Source organism: Pongo pygmaeus, chromosome 19 (genome assembly GCF_028885625.2).
Source record: "Pongo pygmaeus isolate AG05252 chromosome 19, NHGRI_mPonPyg2-v2.0_pri, whole genome shotgun sequence".
Lineage (NCBI taxonomy): Eukaryota > Metazoa > Chordata > Mammalia > Primates > Hominidae > Pongo > Pongo pygmaeus.
In genome coordinates this window covers 79,801,072-79,815,000 of record NC_072392.2, presented here as the reverse complement: position 1 = coordinate 79,815,000, position 13,929 = coordinate 79,801,072, and the positions used below count along the sequence as shown (strand labels likewise).

General features: G+C 43.0%; 1 protein-coding gene across 1 annotated transcript in view; it reads right to left on the bottom strand.

Annotated features, from left to right (window-relative positions):
• LOC129017913 (leucine-rich repeat-containing protein 37A2-like) overlaps positions 1-10,777 on the bottom strand; it is a 42,701-nt gene extending 31,924 nt beyond the window's left edge. The window contains 5 exon segments of the mRNA XM_054458872.2: positions 209-280; positions 3,102-3,173; positions 5,944-6,015; positions 8,066-10,731; positions 10,733-10,777. Coding sequence (XP_054314847.2) covers positions 209-280; positions 3,102-3,173; positions 5,944-6,015; positions 8,066-10,731; positions 10,733-10,777 — 2,927 coding nt within the window.
• Positions 10,778-13,929: the final 3,152 nt, after the last annotated feature.

Below are 13,929 nucleotides of genomic sequence, written 5' to 3'. Positions count from 1 at the left end.
ACACCAGCTGAGAACCACCACTCTCTGATGATTCACTAAGGTCTGTGTAATAATTCTCACAATAATCCTTGCTAGAGACGAAAAGGATTTGCTGTATAATTTTAGTAGCTTTCTACTGGTAAAATTTTAATCGTATTTCAAGAATAGCAAAGAGATTTATAATTTTTATAAAAATTCCAAATGTAATCAAGTTATATTTGTAACTTACATAAACTTCAAAAATGGTAGTGGTTCAAATGTACGTCTTTCAATAGACTGTATTTTATTGCAGGATAAATCTCTAGGAAAAGGAAAAGGAAAATATTGCCTTGATTAGTTATTAAATGTCGATTAGTATGAATAATAGCAAGAGTTTAGAATAATATTGAATACACATTTTTCATCTCAACTCTAAACGTTTGGACTTGTATTTGAATTTTCCAGAGCCCCTAACCCTGCCCATACCTCTCCTAGAGTCTCACCTTCATGGTTTTAATAAATATACAACTTAATAGACTTTGGAATTAATTTTTCCTGAGAGCAGTAGACTTGATTAGATGCCCTTTTGTAGTGTCATCAAATCTTAGATTATGAGCTCAAAGATTTTATCTCTATATATACAATTTCTAATATTAAAAAAAATAGTCAGGCTGGGTACAGTGGCTCAGGCCTGTAATTCCAGCACTTTCGGAGGCCGAGGCTGGTGGATCCTGAGGTCAGGATATCAAGACCATCCTGGCTAACACGGTGAAACCCCGTCTCTACAAAAAAATACAAAAAATTAGCCGGGCCTGGTGGCACGTGCCTGTAGTCCCAGCTGCTCAGGAGGCTGAGGCAGAATGGCATGAACCCAGAAGGCAGAGCTTTCAGTGAGCCGAGATTGCACCACTGCATTCCAGCCTGGGCGACAGAGTGAGACTCCATCTCAAAAAAAAAAAGTCTCACATTTCTACACCTTCTTAGTTTAGGTCTGTTTTCCTAAGCCAGTTCAATATCAGAAGAAATAAAAGACATCCTTTCACATCATTTGAAAGGAAGTTACCCCTTAACCTAATACATAACTTTGAACTAATTCAAATCATATTAATAGAATTAATTTCTATCATATTAATAGAAATTCATTTTTGGTTTTATATTGCTTTAATATTTCATGAAAGAAATTTCTTCAGTTATACAGTGATGGAGTTTGTCCCTCCCTCTTTACCTGGATGGTGTAACGTTGTCTGGCTGATGTCTCCATCTCTAGTCTCTCCCTTCCTAAACTAGCCTGCACACAGTCATCATATAAACTCTCCGGAAGTGGCTTGTAAAGACCAGCATCTTCTGGGAAATTACTGAAGATGCAAATTCTTGGTCCCACTCTAGACCAACTGAATCAGTAACTACGAGGGTGGAGTCCAGAACTGAGTTCTGATGTGCCCTCTCAATGACTGTGATGCGGATCTATCTTACAGCACTGCTGTGGTAACACGGTTCCCCATGTTGGCTCCTCAGCTTGGCATTCAAAGCCCTAGAAGATCTGGCTCCATTTTCCTACTCTCCCTCCTTGTACTCTACGGGTACTCATGGCATTCCTCGAATACTTTCCTGTGTTTTGCCCTCCCATTTTCCTTTTGCAAGTTTAGAATATTTTCCCCATGATGTCTGTCTGATGTTACACAATGGCCCTTCAAAGTCCTATTCAAATGGCATTGTTCTAGTAACATCCTCCTGGGTCCAAATTGAAGGCATTTTTTCCTCTTCTATGTTCCAGAAACAATTTATCCCTCTTATGCTCCAGAAACAATTTATCCCTCCTAGTGCCCACATCCATTTCTTCTTTTTAATGTAGTTATTTTTTATCCCATTTCTTCTGAGCATGAACTCCTTGAAAGCATGGACTAGGTCTTGCTCATCTGCATTGCCCACCATGTTTAAAACTGACACATGGAAATAAAGCAAACTCAAATATTTGTAAAATAAATGAATAGCTGGGGGAGTGTGTAGAAGGAAAATAACTATTTTAAAGGAAATGTAGTTTTATTATTTCATAGCCTCTGTAGCACTTTGGCATCCACTTTGAGGGTCTTTACACCCACTTTCCTTAAGCCTTCTATATTTGAAAGAATCTGTTTGCAAAAGAGCATCACTAATGAGCTGAATAAGGATTAATGACATACACACCTCTATGGACAAAGGGTAAGAATCAAGCTTTCATAGCAATGAACATAGTATCTTCTTGTCTCTAAACAGACAGAAATACAGGGATCCCTTTCTTGGTAACAGGGCTGGGGAGATCGTTATTTTGTAATTAGTGAAGAGTTAGGGGCATTTCTGATGTGCTTCTTAGTGTAAACATTTCTAGCTCTACCACTTAACCATCATTTTAAACATCCGTTTTAATATAACAATTCCTGAAATGAAATCCTTAATACCAATCTATTCTCTTGGTAGCTTAATATTCTTGATAATATTATTGATATAATTCAGCTGATTTTTAATATTTAAATGTTAATTTAATTCCGATTAAATCACCAAAAAATTCTGGATTAATGATGTTCAAATGATTGTAGGTGGTCTCCATTTTCTTCTCCTTTAGGCAACAATCTGAAGTTAACTTTAATTCCTTTCATCCTACTAAACCAACTTTTTGAAATCTTTTTTGTGAAGGTCAGACAGTAAATATTTTAGGCTTTGTGGGCCACATATGATCTCTCTCGCATATTTCTCTTTGTTTCTTTTCTTTTTCTTTCACAGTCCTTTAAAAATGCAAAAACCATTCTTAACTTAATGGGCTATTTAAAAATAGACCATAGATTAGATTGGATCTATTGGTTGTAGACTGAATAGAAAAAGAATGGTATGTGAACCCTTATAAAACAAGGTTCATATGGGTGTCAATCACTGCTCAGATTTTCTTACCATGTGAAATTTTTTTCTGTGTGTATTTTGTCTATATAATTTAAAAACTGAAAATGCACAGGAGGTAGCTAATGCTAGAGATGGGCTGAGACCCTATACAAACTTACAGAATTGCAGAATTTTATTGCTTGAAGAAATCTGAGAGATTATCTAATTTGAACCCCTTATTCATTTTACAGATAATATGACTAAAAACTCATAAATATAATTAACTAACTTACAAATACTGGAGGGATAGCAGGCCTTCAAATGAATCCTTATGTAATTCAGTCAAGTTATTTTCACTGAGAATTCTGGAAAATGAAGAAGTTATTTCTAGATTAAAATGCAAACTACAACTATTTGCTACACAGGACTGTCTCCTGCATGTGGAGGAAAGCTGGGTCATGGTCACTTCAAGATGGTGGGATCTGCTCTGCTTTCATTCAAACCTGTTCTTGCATTTTCCTTTTTGTGTCCATCTCTCTTCACCACCACCACCACAGACACACACACACACACACACACACACACACACACAGAGACACAAGCACACCCCTACCCACTCTTCCCACCAAATTGTATTATTTCATGCCTCTTCTCTAGATCACAAAATCCCTTTTAGAATCCAACTCTGGGTGGCACCAAGATCAGCAGAACCTCCATTTCCTCCTCTCTTTTCCCAAACCTTATTATGAAAGCCCCACATGGAACCATGTCAGGGCTGCAAGTGAAGCCATTCAACCTTTTTCACCCATCAAAAAAATTTGAAAACTACAATGTGCATAAAATGCACATAACATAAATGTTGTTTATATTTAATTTAATTTAATTTTTGAGACAGGGTCTCACTCTGTTCCCAGACTGGTCTCAAACTCCTGGCTCAAGTGATCATCCTGTCTCTGCCCCCCAAAGTGCTGTGACTGCAGACATGAGCCACCTCACCTGGCCAAATATTCAGTTTAATAATTATGAAGCAGATACCCATGTAAACATCGTTACAAAAGATCATTGCTAGCATGCCAGAAGCCCCAGTGTGCCCCTTTCCAATCATATCCCTCTCTCTAACCCTAACAGGTAACCACTATCCTGACCTTTGTAATAATTTTCTTGTTTTTAAAATGTAGTTCTGGCCTGGAGTGGTGGCTCGTGCCTGTAATCCCAGCACTCTGGAAAGCCAAGGTGGGTGAATCACCTAAGGTCATGAGTTTGAGACCAGCCTGGCCAACATGGTGAAACCCTGTCTCTACTAAAAATATAAAAATTAGCTGGGTGTGATGGAGGGCACCTGTAATTCCAGCTACCCGGGAGGCTGAGGCAGGAGAATCGCTTGAACCCAGGAGGTGGAGGTTGCAGTGAGCCAAGATCGCACCATTGCACTCCAGCCTGGGCAACAAGAACAAAATTCCATCTGAAAAAATAAATAAAGCATTTCTCCTGCCTCAGCTTCCCAACTAGATGGGATTACAGGCACCCACCACCACGCCTGGCTACTTTTTGTATTTTTAGTAGAGACGGAGTTTCGCCCTATCGGCCCGGCTGGTCTCAAACTCCTGACCTCAGGTGATCTGCCTACCTCCCGAGGTGCTGGGATTAAAGGCGTGAGCCACCGTGCCTAGCATGTGTTTTATTTTTAATTTAGAACTCATCATGACTTGTCTATATACGTTGAACTAATGATGTGACACACAAACTGTTGTGAAAAATGTCAGTTACTTCGAATGTAAGCATTTTTTCCAAAATCACTTATGTGTCTAAACCAATTCCTTCTATAAATCAGTAAGAAAATGATAAAACAATTCAACAGGAAAATGAACAAAGGCCAGAAAATTCAGAGAGGAAACACAAACGTTCAATAAACATATAAAGATATTTAATTAAATTCATGAGTAATCAGAAAAATTCAAATTTAGATGGAATCCCTTTTATTCATCCATAACTTCAGCAAAAAGTTGGAGAATACCCAGCGGTGAAAAGATGTTGGGAAATGAATGCTGTCATATTCTTCTGACAATAGAGTAAGTCGGCACAACATTTTTGAAGGCAATTAAAATTTTATATCTACATAGTCTTCACCCCAGCAATTCCATTTCTAGATATCTATACTACAGGAATACTTGCCCATGTTCACAAAGAAGCATGTACAGGGATTTCATTGCAGCAATGCATGTAACAAGAAAACTAAGCATAATCTAAACATTCATCAATGGGGAAATTATTAAATAAACTATGATGCATTGATACTATGGATTATGCAGGAGTTTAAATGAATGGGGTGACCCTCTAAGTACTGGGAAGGAAAGAAATCTAAGGCAATCATGAAGTGAAAGAATCAAGTTGCAAGATGTTACCATTTATGTAAAGAAAAAATTTTAAAAACCTTTTGCTTTATGTAAATATGTATGTAGGTAAATGGGGAAAAGTCTGGAAGCATGTATACTAAATGCAGAGTAGCATTACCTCAGGGATGAGGGAGTAGGGCACAAGGAGGGTTTTTGTTCTGTTATTGCATTTTTATACATTGAAAATAGAATCATGGGCTGCGGGTGGTGGCTCATGCCTGTAATATGAGCACTTTAAGAGGCCAAGGTGGGAGGATCACTTGAGCCCAGGAGTTCAAGACCAGCCTAAGCAGCATAGGAAGACCCTGTCTCTACAAAAAATACGAAATTAGGTGGGCGTGGTGGCATGCACCTGTGGTCCCAGCTACTTGGGAGGCTGAGGTGAGAGGATCACTTGTGCCTGGGAGGAGAAGGCTGCAGTGAGCTGTGATTATGCCACTGCACTGCAGCCCGGAGGACAAAGTAAGACCCTATCTCTGAAGAAAAAAAAAAAGAGAGAACAAAAAGGAATATAACCATGTATTATTTGTATGATAAAAAATAAATTTAAATTGCCTCTTATTTTAAAGAGAGCCTACCAAATTTAATTTTAAAATAACCATACGATTGCAATCAACAGTGGTTGATTTGGGGTATGGAGGAGAAATATCTTTCCTCAGAGGTACTGACCTCAAAATTCTGGACCAAAAAGGATCTTACAATGCAGTTAGTTTTTTGTCATATTTGGAGAGAATATACTCACAGTTTCTCGGTCCAACTGTATGCTTTCCATACATTTCCATCAATGTAAGAAATATAGTTTCCTTGGAAATTTCTGTGAAGAAACACAGTTTATATCCTTGAATAGGTAGGAAAACAATGAACACGATAAGTAAAAGAATCATTGCAACCTTGTCGGGGATATTCAGAAACAGAAAGTAACACCTGCTTTCTCATTTCCAGAGCTATCAGCTTCCCAGTTTGCACAATTCATCAAGAAATTATGCGGGGCCACTGGCACAAATGGTGAGGCATCTCCCAAAAGCTTAACTTCCTATCCATCCCATCTCTTCGACAGATGATGCCAGTTAATTACTTTGAATGTAAGTATTTTATCTAAAAGCACTTATGTGTCTAAACAGACTCCTACAAATCAATACCAAAATGGTAAATAATTCCACAGAAATATGGGCAAAAGCTTATCATTATCAACAAATGAGAAGAAAGAAACCCTATGCCAGGTAACACCAAATCTTTGGCCCAGTGCCCTCTGTTGAAACATCCTAGGCTATTTCTTTCCACTCCTATTACAACTGATCTGTTTTGGCCCCTTCACACTTCACTCCTAGATTTTGCTAGACCTTTCTATTTTGTCTCTCTGAATTAAGCTTTTCCTTTTGGGCACTTTATATATGGATTCTAAAATAATCCTCTGCATGTCTACACTTGCACATAACGCAAAAAACAAAATAAAATAAATAATCTTCCTGTTTTAATCATTTAATCTCTCTTGCTTGGAAACTTTCAATGGCTTTCCATACCTCATTGTGTAACTTTCAAACTCCTATTGCTGATAATCAAGGTTTTACAGAATCGTATCTTCGTTGCTCCCTCACCTAATTCTTTGTAGCCACATTGGTCTACTGAATTCCAGCCACACCTGTAGCCATGCCTTTGCCTAGACTGTACTCCCATTTTTTTTCTATTTAACAAATTATAGCTACTCTTTAAGACCCAAGTAAAGTTTTAGCTTACCCATGTAGCATCTCCACACCTCAAGGATCACAGATTCTGGCAAATTCTAGCACCAATGATCTGCATTGTCTTTTAGTACTTAATTATATATACCCCCCTTTTTATGCCTATTCTCTTTCTTCCCTCCTATCATTTTTTTTTTTTTTTTGAGATGGAGTCTTGCTCTGTCGCCCAGGCTGGAGTGCAGTGGTGCAATCTCGGCTCACTGCAAGCTCTGCCTCCCGGGTTCATGCCGTTCTCCTGCCTCAGCCTCCCGAGTAGCTGGGACTCCAGGCACCCGCCACCACGCCCGGCTAATTTTTTTTTGTATTTTTAGTAGAGATGGGTTTTCACCATATTAGCCAGGACGGTCTCGATCTCCTGACCTCGTGATCCGCCCGCCTCAGCCTCCCAAAGTGCTGGGATTACAGGCGTGAGCCACCGCACCCAGCCTCTTCCCTCCTATCATTTTCGTGTTCTGGATACAGTAGCATACTTGGCCCTGGGTTTGACATAAAACGAGTTCTACATATAGAAAGCTAGGGACAAAGATGAGCTCTGGACAAAACTAAAGGACTGAGTAATCATGTGAACAGCCAACACTCCTACATATGCTAGGCACTGATGAAGTGTTTGATATATTCACTCACCTAAATTTCACAACATTCCTATGAAATGGTAACTAGTATAATCCCCAGTTTAAAGGCGAGGAAATTGAGTCACAGAGCAGAATAACTTGCTCTGGGTCACCAAGCTAATAAATAGACCTGGGTTCAAACCCAGGCAGCCTGGCTCCGGAATCAACTCTTAACCACTTAGAGCATCATCACTGAGATTGGGAGAGGGACAGGCTGCTGTAAAGAGGGTGAAGCGAAAATGGGAGGAGAGCAGCGGTTAAGCAATGGTGTGATGGGGCTAAATAAAAATGCATACGAAAATGAGTAAAAGACTAGAGTAAAAGTAAAAGACTGGAGAAGGGGCCTAACGTTAAAGGAGAATGAGGAGAAGGGAGAGTTGACAAGCAAAGGTGAAAGCAGAAAGTCAGTTGTCCGTATGGCTTGGGGAGATAAAGAAGGCCCAGGAAGGCCTCCAGGAAAAGGCTGCCATGTGAGGCAGGACACAGAGGACAATTGAGGAAAGGTGATTCTTACAAGATGGTGAAGGTGCCATTGTAGGTGTTGGGCTCTGGTACAGGCACTTGGTGGAGCCTCTGCTCTGGATTGAGATCAATACATGACAGCATGTTATCTTTGCAGGTACAGAGCTCACATATGTTGGTACTTGTGGAGGCCTTCTGTTCCTCTGGTGCAGTTAAAGCCTTATTTTGGGTGTAACTTTCAGACTGCACCAATGAATCCTGAGTAGGTTCTAGCTCAGTAGGGGGACCTGTGACTTCAGTCAGTTTTCGATGCAGAGTCTGAACCTGGTCTGGACGAGGAGCTGTAGTCTTCTCTAGGGCTATAGAATGTCCAACCTCTGTAGTGGGCTCTGGAGTTATGGCAAGTCCTGGGTCTGGAGGCTGAGTTGAGGTCTCCTCTGTGGTTGGAGACGGTTTAACCTCTGTAGTAGGTTTTGTAGTTATGGTAAGCTCCAGGTCCAGAGGCTGAACTGTGGCTTGAGTCAGGTGTGAATGCTGAGCCTGACCCTTGTCTGAAGGTGGAAGTGTCGCCTCAGGGTGTCCTGGAGGAGGAGCTGTAGTCATCAGGGCTGTAGAAGGTTCAACCTCTGTCGTGGATTTTGGAGTGATGGTAAACCCCAGGTCCAAAGGTTGAACTGTGGCTTGAGTCAGGTGTGAATGCTGAGTCTGAACCTGGTCTGGATGTGGAAGTGTCACCTCAGGATGCTTTGGAGAAACTATAGTCCTCTTCAGGGGTGTAGAATGTCCAACCTCCATAGTGGGTTCTGGAGTGATGGTAAGTCCCAGGTCCAAAGGTTGAACTGTAACGCTGGGTGACACTGGATGCTGAGCTTGATCCTGACCTGGTGTTGGATTTGTTATGTCTTGATGTACTCGAAGTTGGGGTACAACTTTTTTAGGAGGCTGAGTTGGGGTCTCTTTCAGGGTTGGAGAAAGTTCAACCTCTGTCATGGATTCTGGAGTGATGGTAAACCCCAGATCCAAAGGTTGAACTGCAGCTTGAGTCAGGTGTGAATGCTCTGGAGGTTGAGCTACAACTACATTAAGGAACCCTGGAGTCTGACCTGGGACCTCCTGATGGGTTACGGAAGACTCACCCTCCTCAGTGGTCTGTGGATGCTCAGCTGCAGCCTCCTGCTGGGTTGGAGAGGGGTTCTCATTATTAATAGGTTCCGGAGATTGAAATGAAGTCTCCTGTTGTATTGCTAAAGGTCCAGCCTCTTCCGATGACTCTGGAGGCAGAGGTGGGCCCCTGTGCTGGATGGCGGGAGGTTCTACATCATTACCTGACCCTGAGAGCTGAGCTGTAGCCTCCTGGTGGACTACAGAAGTTCCCATCTCTGCACTAGGTTCTGCTGCTATGGTGAGCTGCATGTCTGGAGGCTTCACAGAGACACTAGGCGAATCTGAATGCTGAGCTTGATGGTGACCTGGAGGTGAAACTGTGACTTCATGATGTTCTGAAGGCTGACCTCGGGTCTCCTGCTGGGTCAGAGAAGATTCGACCTCCCCAGAAGACTCAGAAGGCTGAACTGGCTGCTGCTGCTCACTGATGGAAAGTTCATGTTCCATAGGAGGAACTGGAGGCTCAATTGGGGCCTCCTGTTGGGTTGCAGAAGGTTCCAGCTCCTCTGGAAACTGAATTGGGGCCTCCTGCTGGGCTTGGGAAGATTCTGTCTCATTGGTAGGCTCTGAAGTTATGGTAACCTCCACATCTGCAGGTTTAACTGTAATGCTGGGCAGGTTATAATGAGCTTGATCCTCACCTGGAGGTTGAACTGTCACCTCATGATTTGGTAGAGTTAGACTCTCCATAGAGGACTCTGGAGGCAGAGCTGGGGCCTCCTGCTGGGTTGAAGAAGGTTCTTCTTCCTCAGGGAGCTGTGGAAGCTCTGCTGGGGCTTCTTGCTGGAGTGAAGAGGACTGGATGTCTTCAAGGGTCTCTGGATTTTGAGTTTCGGGCTCTAGATGGAATCGAGAAGGTCCAACTTGCTCAGAGGGCCCTGGAGGCTCATCTGACTTCACCCGGAGTTCTGGAGGCAGGCTGCCGGGATACAGTGTATCCATACTCAAATATTCATCCTGCAAAGTCTGTTTCTGACTCTGAGGTGTGGATAATTGGCGTGTAATTCCAATAATCTCAGCAAGGCTCCAACGCCGAACTAGATCTTTTTTCAGGTTCTTGGGCGAAACAATAAATTTGGTTGGTTTTGAAACTTTACTGTCTAACGGAACAAATATTTCATCTGCCTGATGAGGTGCAGCCCGATCTAGATCTGCAGTTTGAACCTTACTTTTGAGGTGAGGAAGCTGAACTAGGGTCTGGCTCTGATCCCCGTCCAGCAGTGGAACCACCTCTGGGAGCCTTTCTTGCGGAGTCAGCTTGTCATTTAAATCCTGCTGTGCAGCTGAGAACTGCTCTGGCCCCAGGGGCAGCTCTCCAGCCGAATCCGTATCCAGGAATGGAACCAAATTTTCAGTCGATTCCTGGGGTGGGGCTGACATCTCTGAGGAAGCAGAGGGCCCCAGGTAATCAAAGTCCCCCGGGTCTGCCGGGAGAGTAGGCGCATGGGGAGATTCCCATGGGAGATGGGAGGAGTGGGAAAACCAGGGCTCAGGCGGCCCCAGGGGGTTAGAGGTCAGCTGGAGCGGGTCCTTGACCCACTCCAGAGGCTGAGCCTCCTTGACTAGTAGCCACAATAGTTGCCACATAAGGAGGGGCCATGGGCCCCAGAAACGCAGACGGGACATGACACACGCTAGTGCCACGCACTGAATGGAAGCCATTCTGGCAGCTCCGAGACGCTCATGCCCCTTAAAAGCATGAGCCCCGCCCTGTCTTTATGACACCTTTATTTATGCCACAGATCTGCTCCATGTCACCAGGGCACTCTTATGTCACAATCCCGCTCAAGCACGCCTTCCCACCCCCCACCGCCGGAACACCTCTCCCCTCCCCTTAGTGAGAAAGGATTTGGGCCTCGGACCTTGGTGGTCCCAGGACTCCAGTGCCTGCTGTGGTGGGGTAGGGTGGGGTAGGGTGGGGTGGGGGCACGGCAGAGCTTCCCAAGGAAGTCACGGGACCTCGCCTCAGGATATTCAGAAGTGCTAGTCCAGTTCTGGCAACCTTCCTCCTTCAAGGTGAAATCTGAGAATACTCTTCCTTCCAGGGAGAGCAACTGACCTGCAAAATGGGCACCAGTTAGGGTGGCAGGCAGGAAGCACATTACAGTCATTTATTCCAAAGTGTTGCCATTTTTGCTAAACTGTTGCATGTTTGATAATTAATTCACCACCCTATTAGGTAGGGGCTGCCAGGGAATAAGTGAGGACTCCAAATTTTCTGTAGGAGGGGTGTTGGGAGTTGGCAATTCAGTCTGGGAGAGAAGGTTTTAATCCGAGTGAAGAGCCCTTTGCACTAGGCTGGGAGGAGGCTGAACTGTCATCCTGCCTTGACTCAACACAGCCATTACCCTAGAAACTACAGCGTCACCCTTCAGAGATCTACCCTGTGTACACACATGGAGAAGAGGCTTAGGTTGTTAAAGTCAGCATGTTAAATAATTTCCTGAAATGCAACTGTAACTAGAACCCCGCTGACTTCCCCCACAGCCATTCTTACCTATTTTATTACTGTCTGGCATAATTACCAGCATGTAAACTCCAAGAAGGTGCTTCATCTTATTCCAGTGCCTAGCATAGGCATAGGGTACACAGTGAGGGTTTTAAAATTGAAGGGGGGCCGGGTGTAGTGGCTCACACCCATAATCCCAGAACTTTGGGAGGCCGAGGTGGGGGGATCACTGAGGTCAGAAGTTTGAGACCAGCCTGACCAACATGGTGAAACTCCGTCTCTACTAAAAATACAAAATTAGCCAGGTGTGGTGGTGCATACCTGCAATCCCAGCTACTCAGGAGGCCGAAGCAGGAGAATTGCTTGAACCTGGGAGTCAAAGGTTGCTGTGAGCCGAGATCGTAACATTGCACTCCAGCCTGGGCAACAAGAGAGAAACTCCATCTCAAAAAAATAAAATAAAATAAAATTGAAGAGATTCCAAGAACCACCTCATTTAGGGATGGAGCTATTGTTATAATTAGATTTCTGAAATCAGTGCTGACTTCCTCTACATTTCACAGGAAGCTAGACTTCTTAAAGCTTGATGTTTCCTTGGTGGGTTTTATTTAAATTGAATTAAAATAATTATTTTACAGGGAAAAATTTCAAAACACTTTGCAACTTTGGGGTAAAAGTTAAATAAAACACCGTAACCCCAAGTTAAGTTCCCACTGAAATGATACTTTTGCTCCTTTTTAAAAAAAAAATTCCATATATAGTAAATAATGACTGTTTTGAGATTAATTTAGAAACTTAATCCCTATTTAAGAGCTTTCATATGCAGTCATGCATTTCTTGCCATGTGAGGAGCTTGAGAAATGTGTCATTAGGTGATTTCACCACTGTGCTAACATCATAGCATATACTTACACAAACGTAGGTGGTGTAGCCTACAGCACACCTAGGCTACACGGTATGGCCTAGGACTCCTAGGCTACAAACCTGTACTGTATGTTACTGTACTGAATACTAAAGGCAGCTGTCACACAATGGCAGGTATTTGTGTATGTAAACATGGAAAATATATAGTTAAAATACTGTGTAAAAGATAAAAATGGGGCCCGGGCGCAGTGGCTCATGCCTGTAATCCCAGCACTTTGGGACGCCAAGGTGGGTGGATCACTTGAGCTCAGAAGTTGGCCACCAAGCCTGGCCAACATGGTGAAACCCCATCTCTACTAAAAATACAAAAATTAGCTGAGTGTGGTGGCACGTGCCTATAATCCAGCTACTCAGGAGGCTGAGGTAGGAGAATCACTTGAACCCAGGAGGTGGAGGTTGCAATGAGCTGAGATCATACCACTGCACTCCAGCCTGGGCAACAGAGTGAGACTCCATCTAAAAAAAAAAAAAAAGATAAAAATGGTATACCTATATAGGGATAGCTCCATTATACTCTTACAGAACCACCATCATATATGTGGTCTATTGTTGATCCAAACTTCATTTTGCAGCACATGATTGTAAATGATTGACAGAAACATCTTCAGCAAAATATTCCACCCAAGATACATGGGAGATATTGAGATCCAAGTAACAAGCCATATTTGAAAGGCATTATAGTTTTCGAAAGCTGTAGCGCAATCATTATTAAGGCCAGTTATATTCTCCCCACATCTCTGGGATCCTGTTTGAAAGGAGTTCTAAAAAGTCCTGTGTTCAAGCAGCCCAGCATCCCTTACTCCTGGGGCCAGGGGAGACTAACCCCTCTCCTGTGTCCACAACTGTAGTAATACAATCCTCAGTTCTGCTCTCCAAACTTCAAATAAGGGGTCAGAGCCAAGGGTCAAGACTTTAGGAAAAGCCCCAGAAATACCCTGCACTCAAAAAGCAGTTTCAGAGTTTCACATTTTCCTGAGAATGAAACAAATTATCCTCCAAATTCTACTGCTTGTTTTGAATTATGGTTACACTGGCTATGTTATCCAACCCTTGAGTTGTTTTTCTTTTTTCTTTTTTTTTTTTTCTCGAGATGGAGTCTTGCTCTGTCATCCAGGCTGGAGTGCAGTGGCATGATCTCGGCTCACTGCAACCTCCACCTCCTGGGTTCAAGTGGTTTTCATGCCTCAGCTTCCCAAGTAGCTGGGATTACAGGTGCCCGCCACCACACCCAGCTAATTTTTGTATTTTTAGTAGAGCTGGGGTTTCACCATGTTGGCCAGGCTGGTCTTGAACTCCTGACCTCATGATCCGCCCACCTTGGCCTCCCAAAGTGCTGGGATTACAGACGTGAGCCACTGTGCCTGACCTGTTTGTTTGTT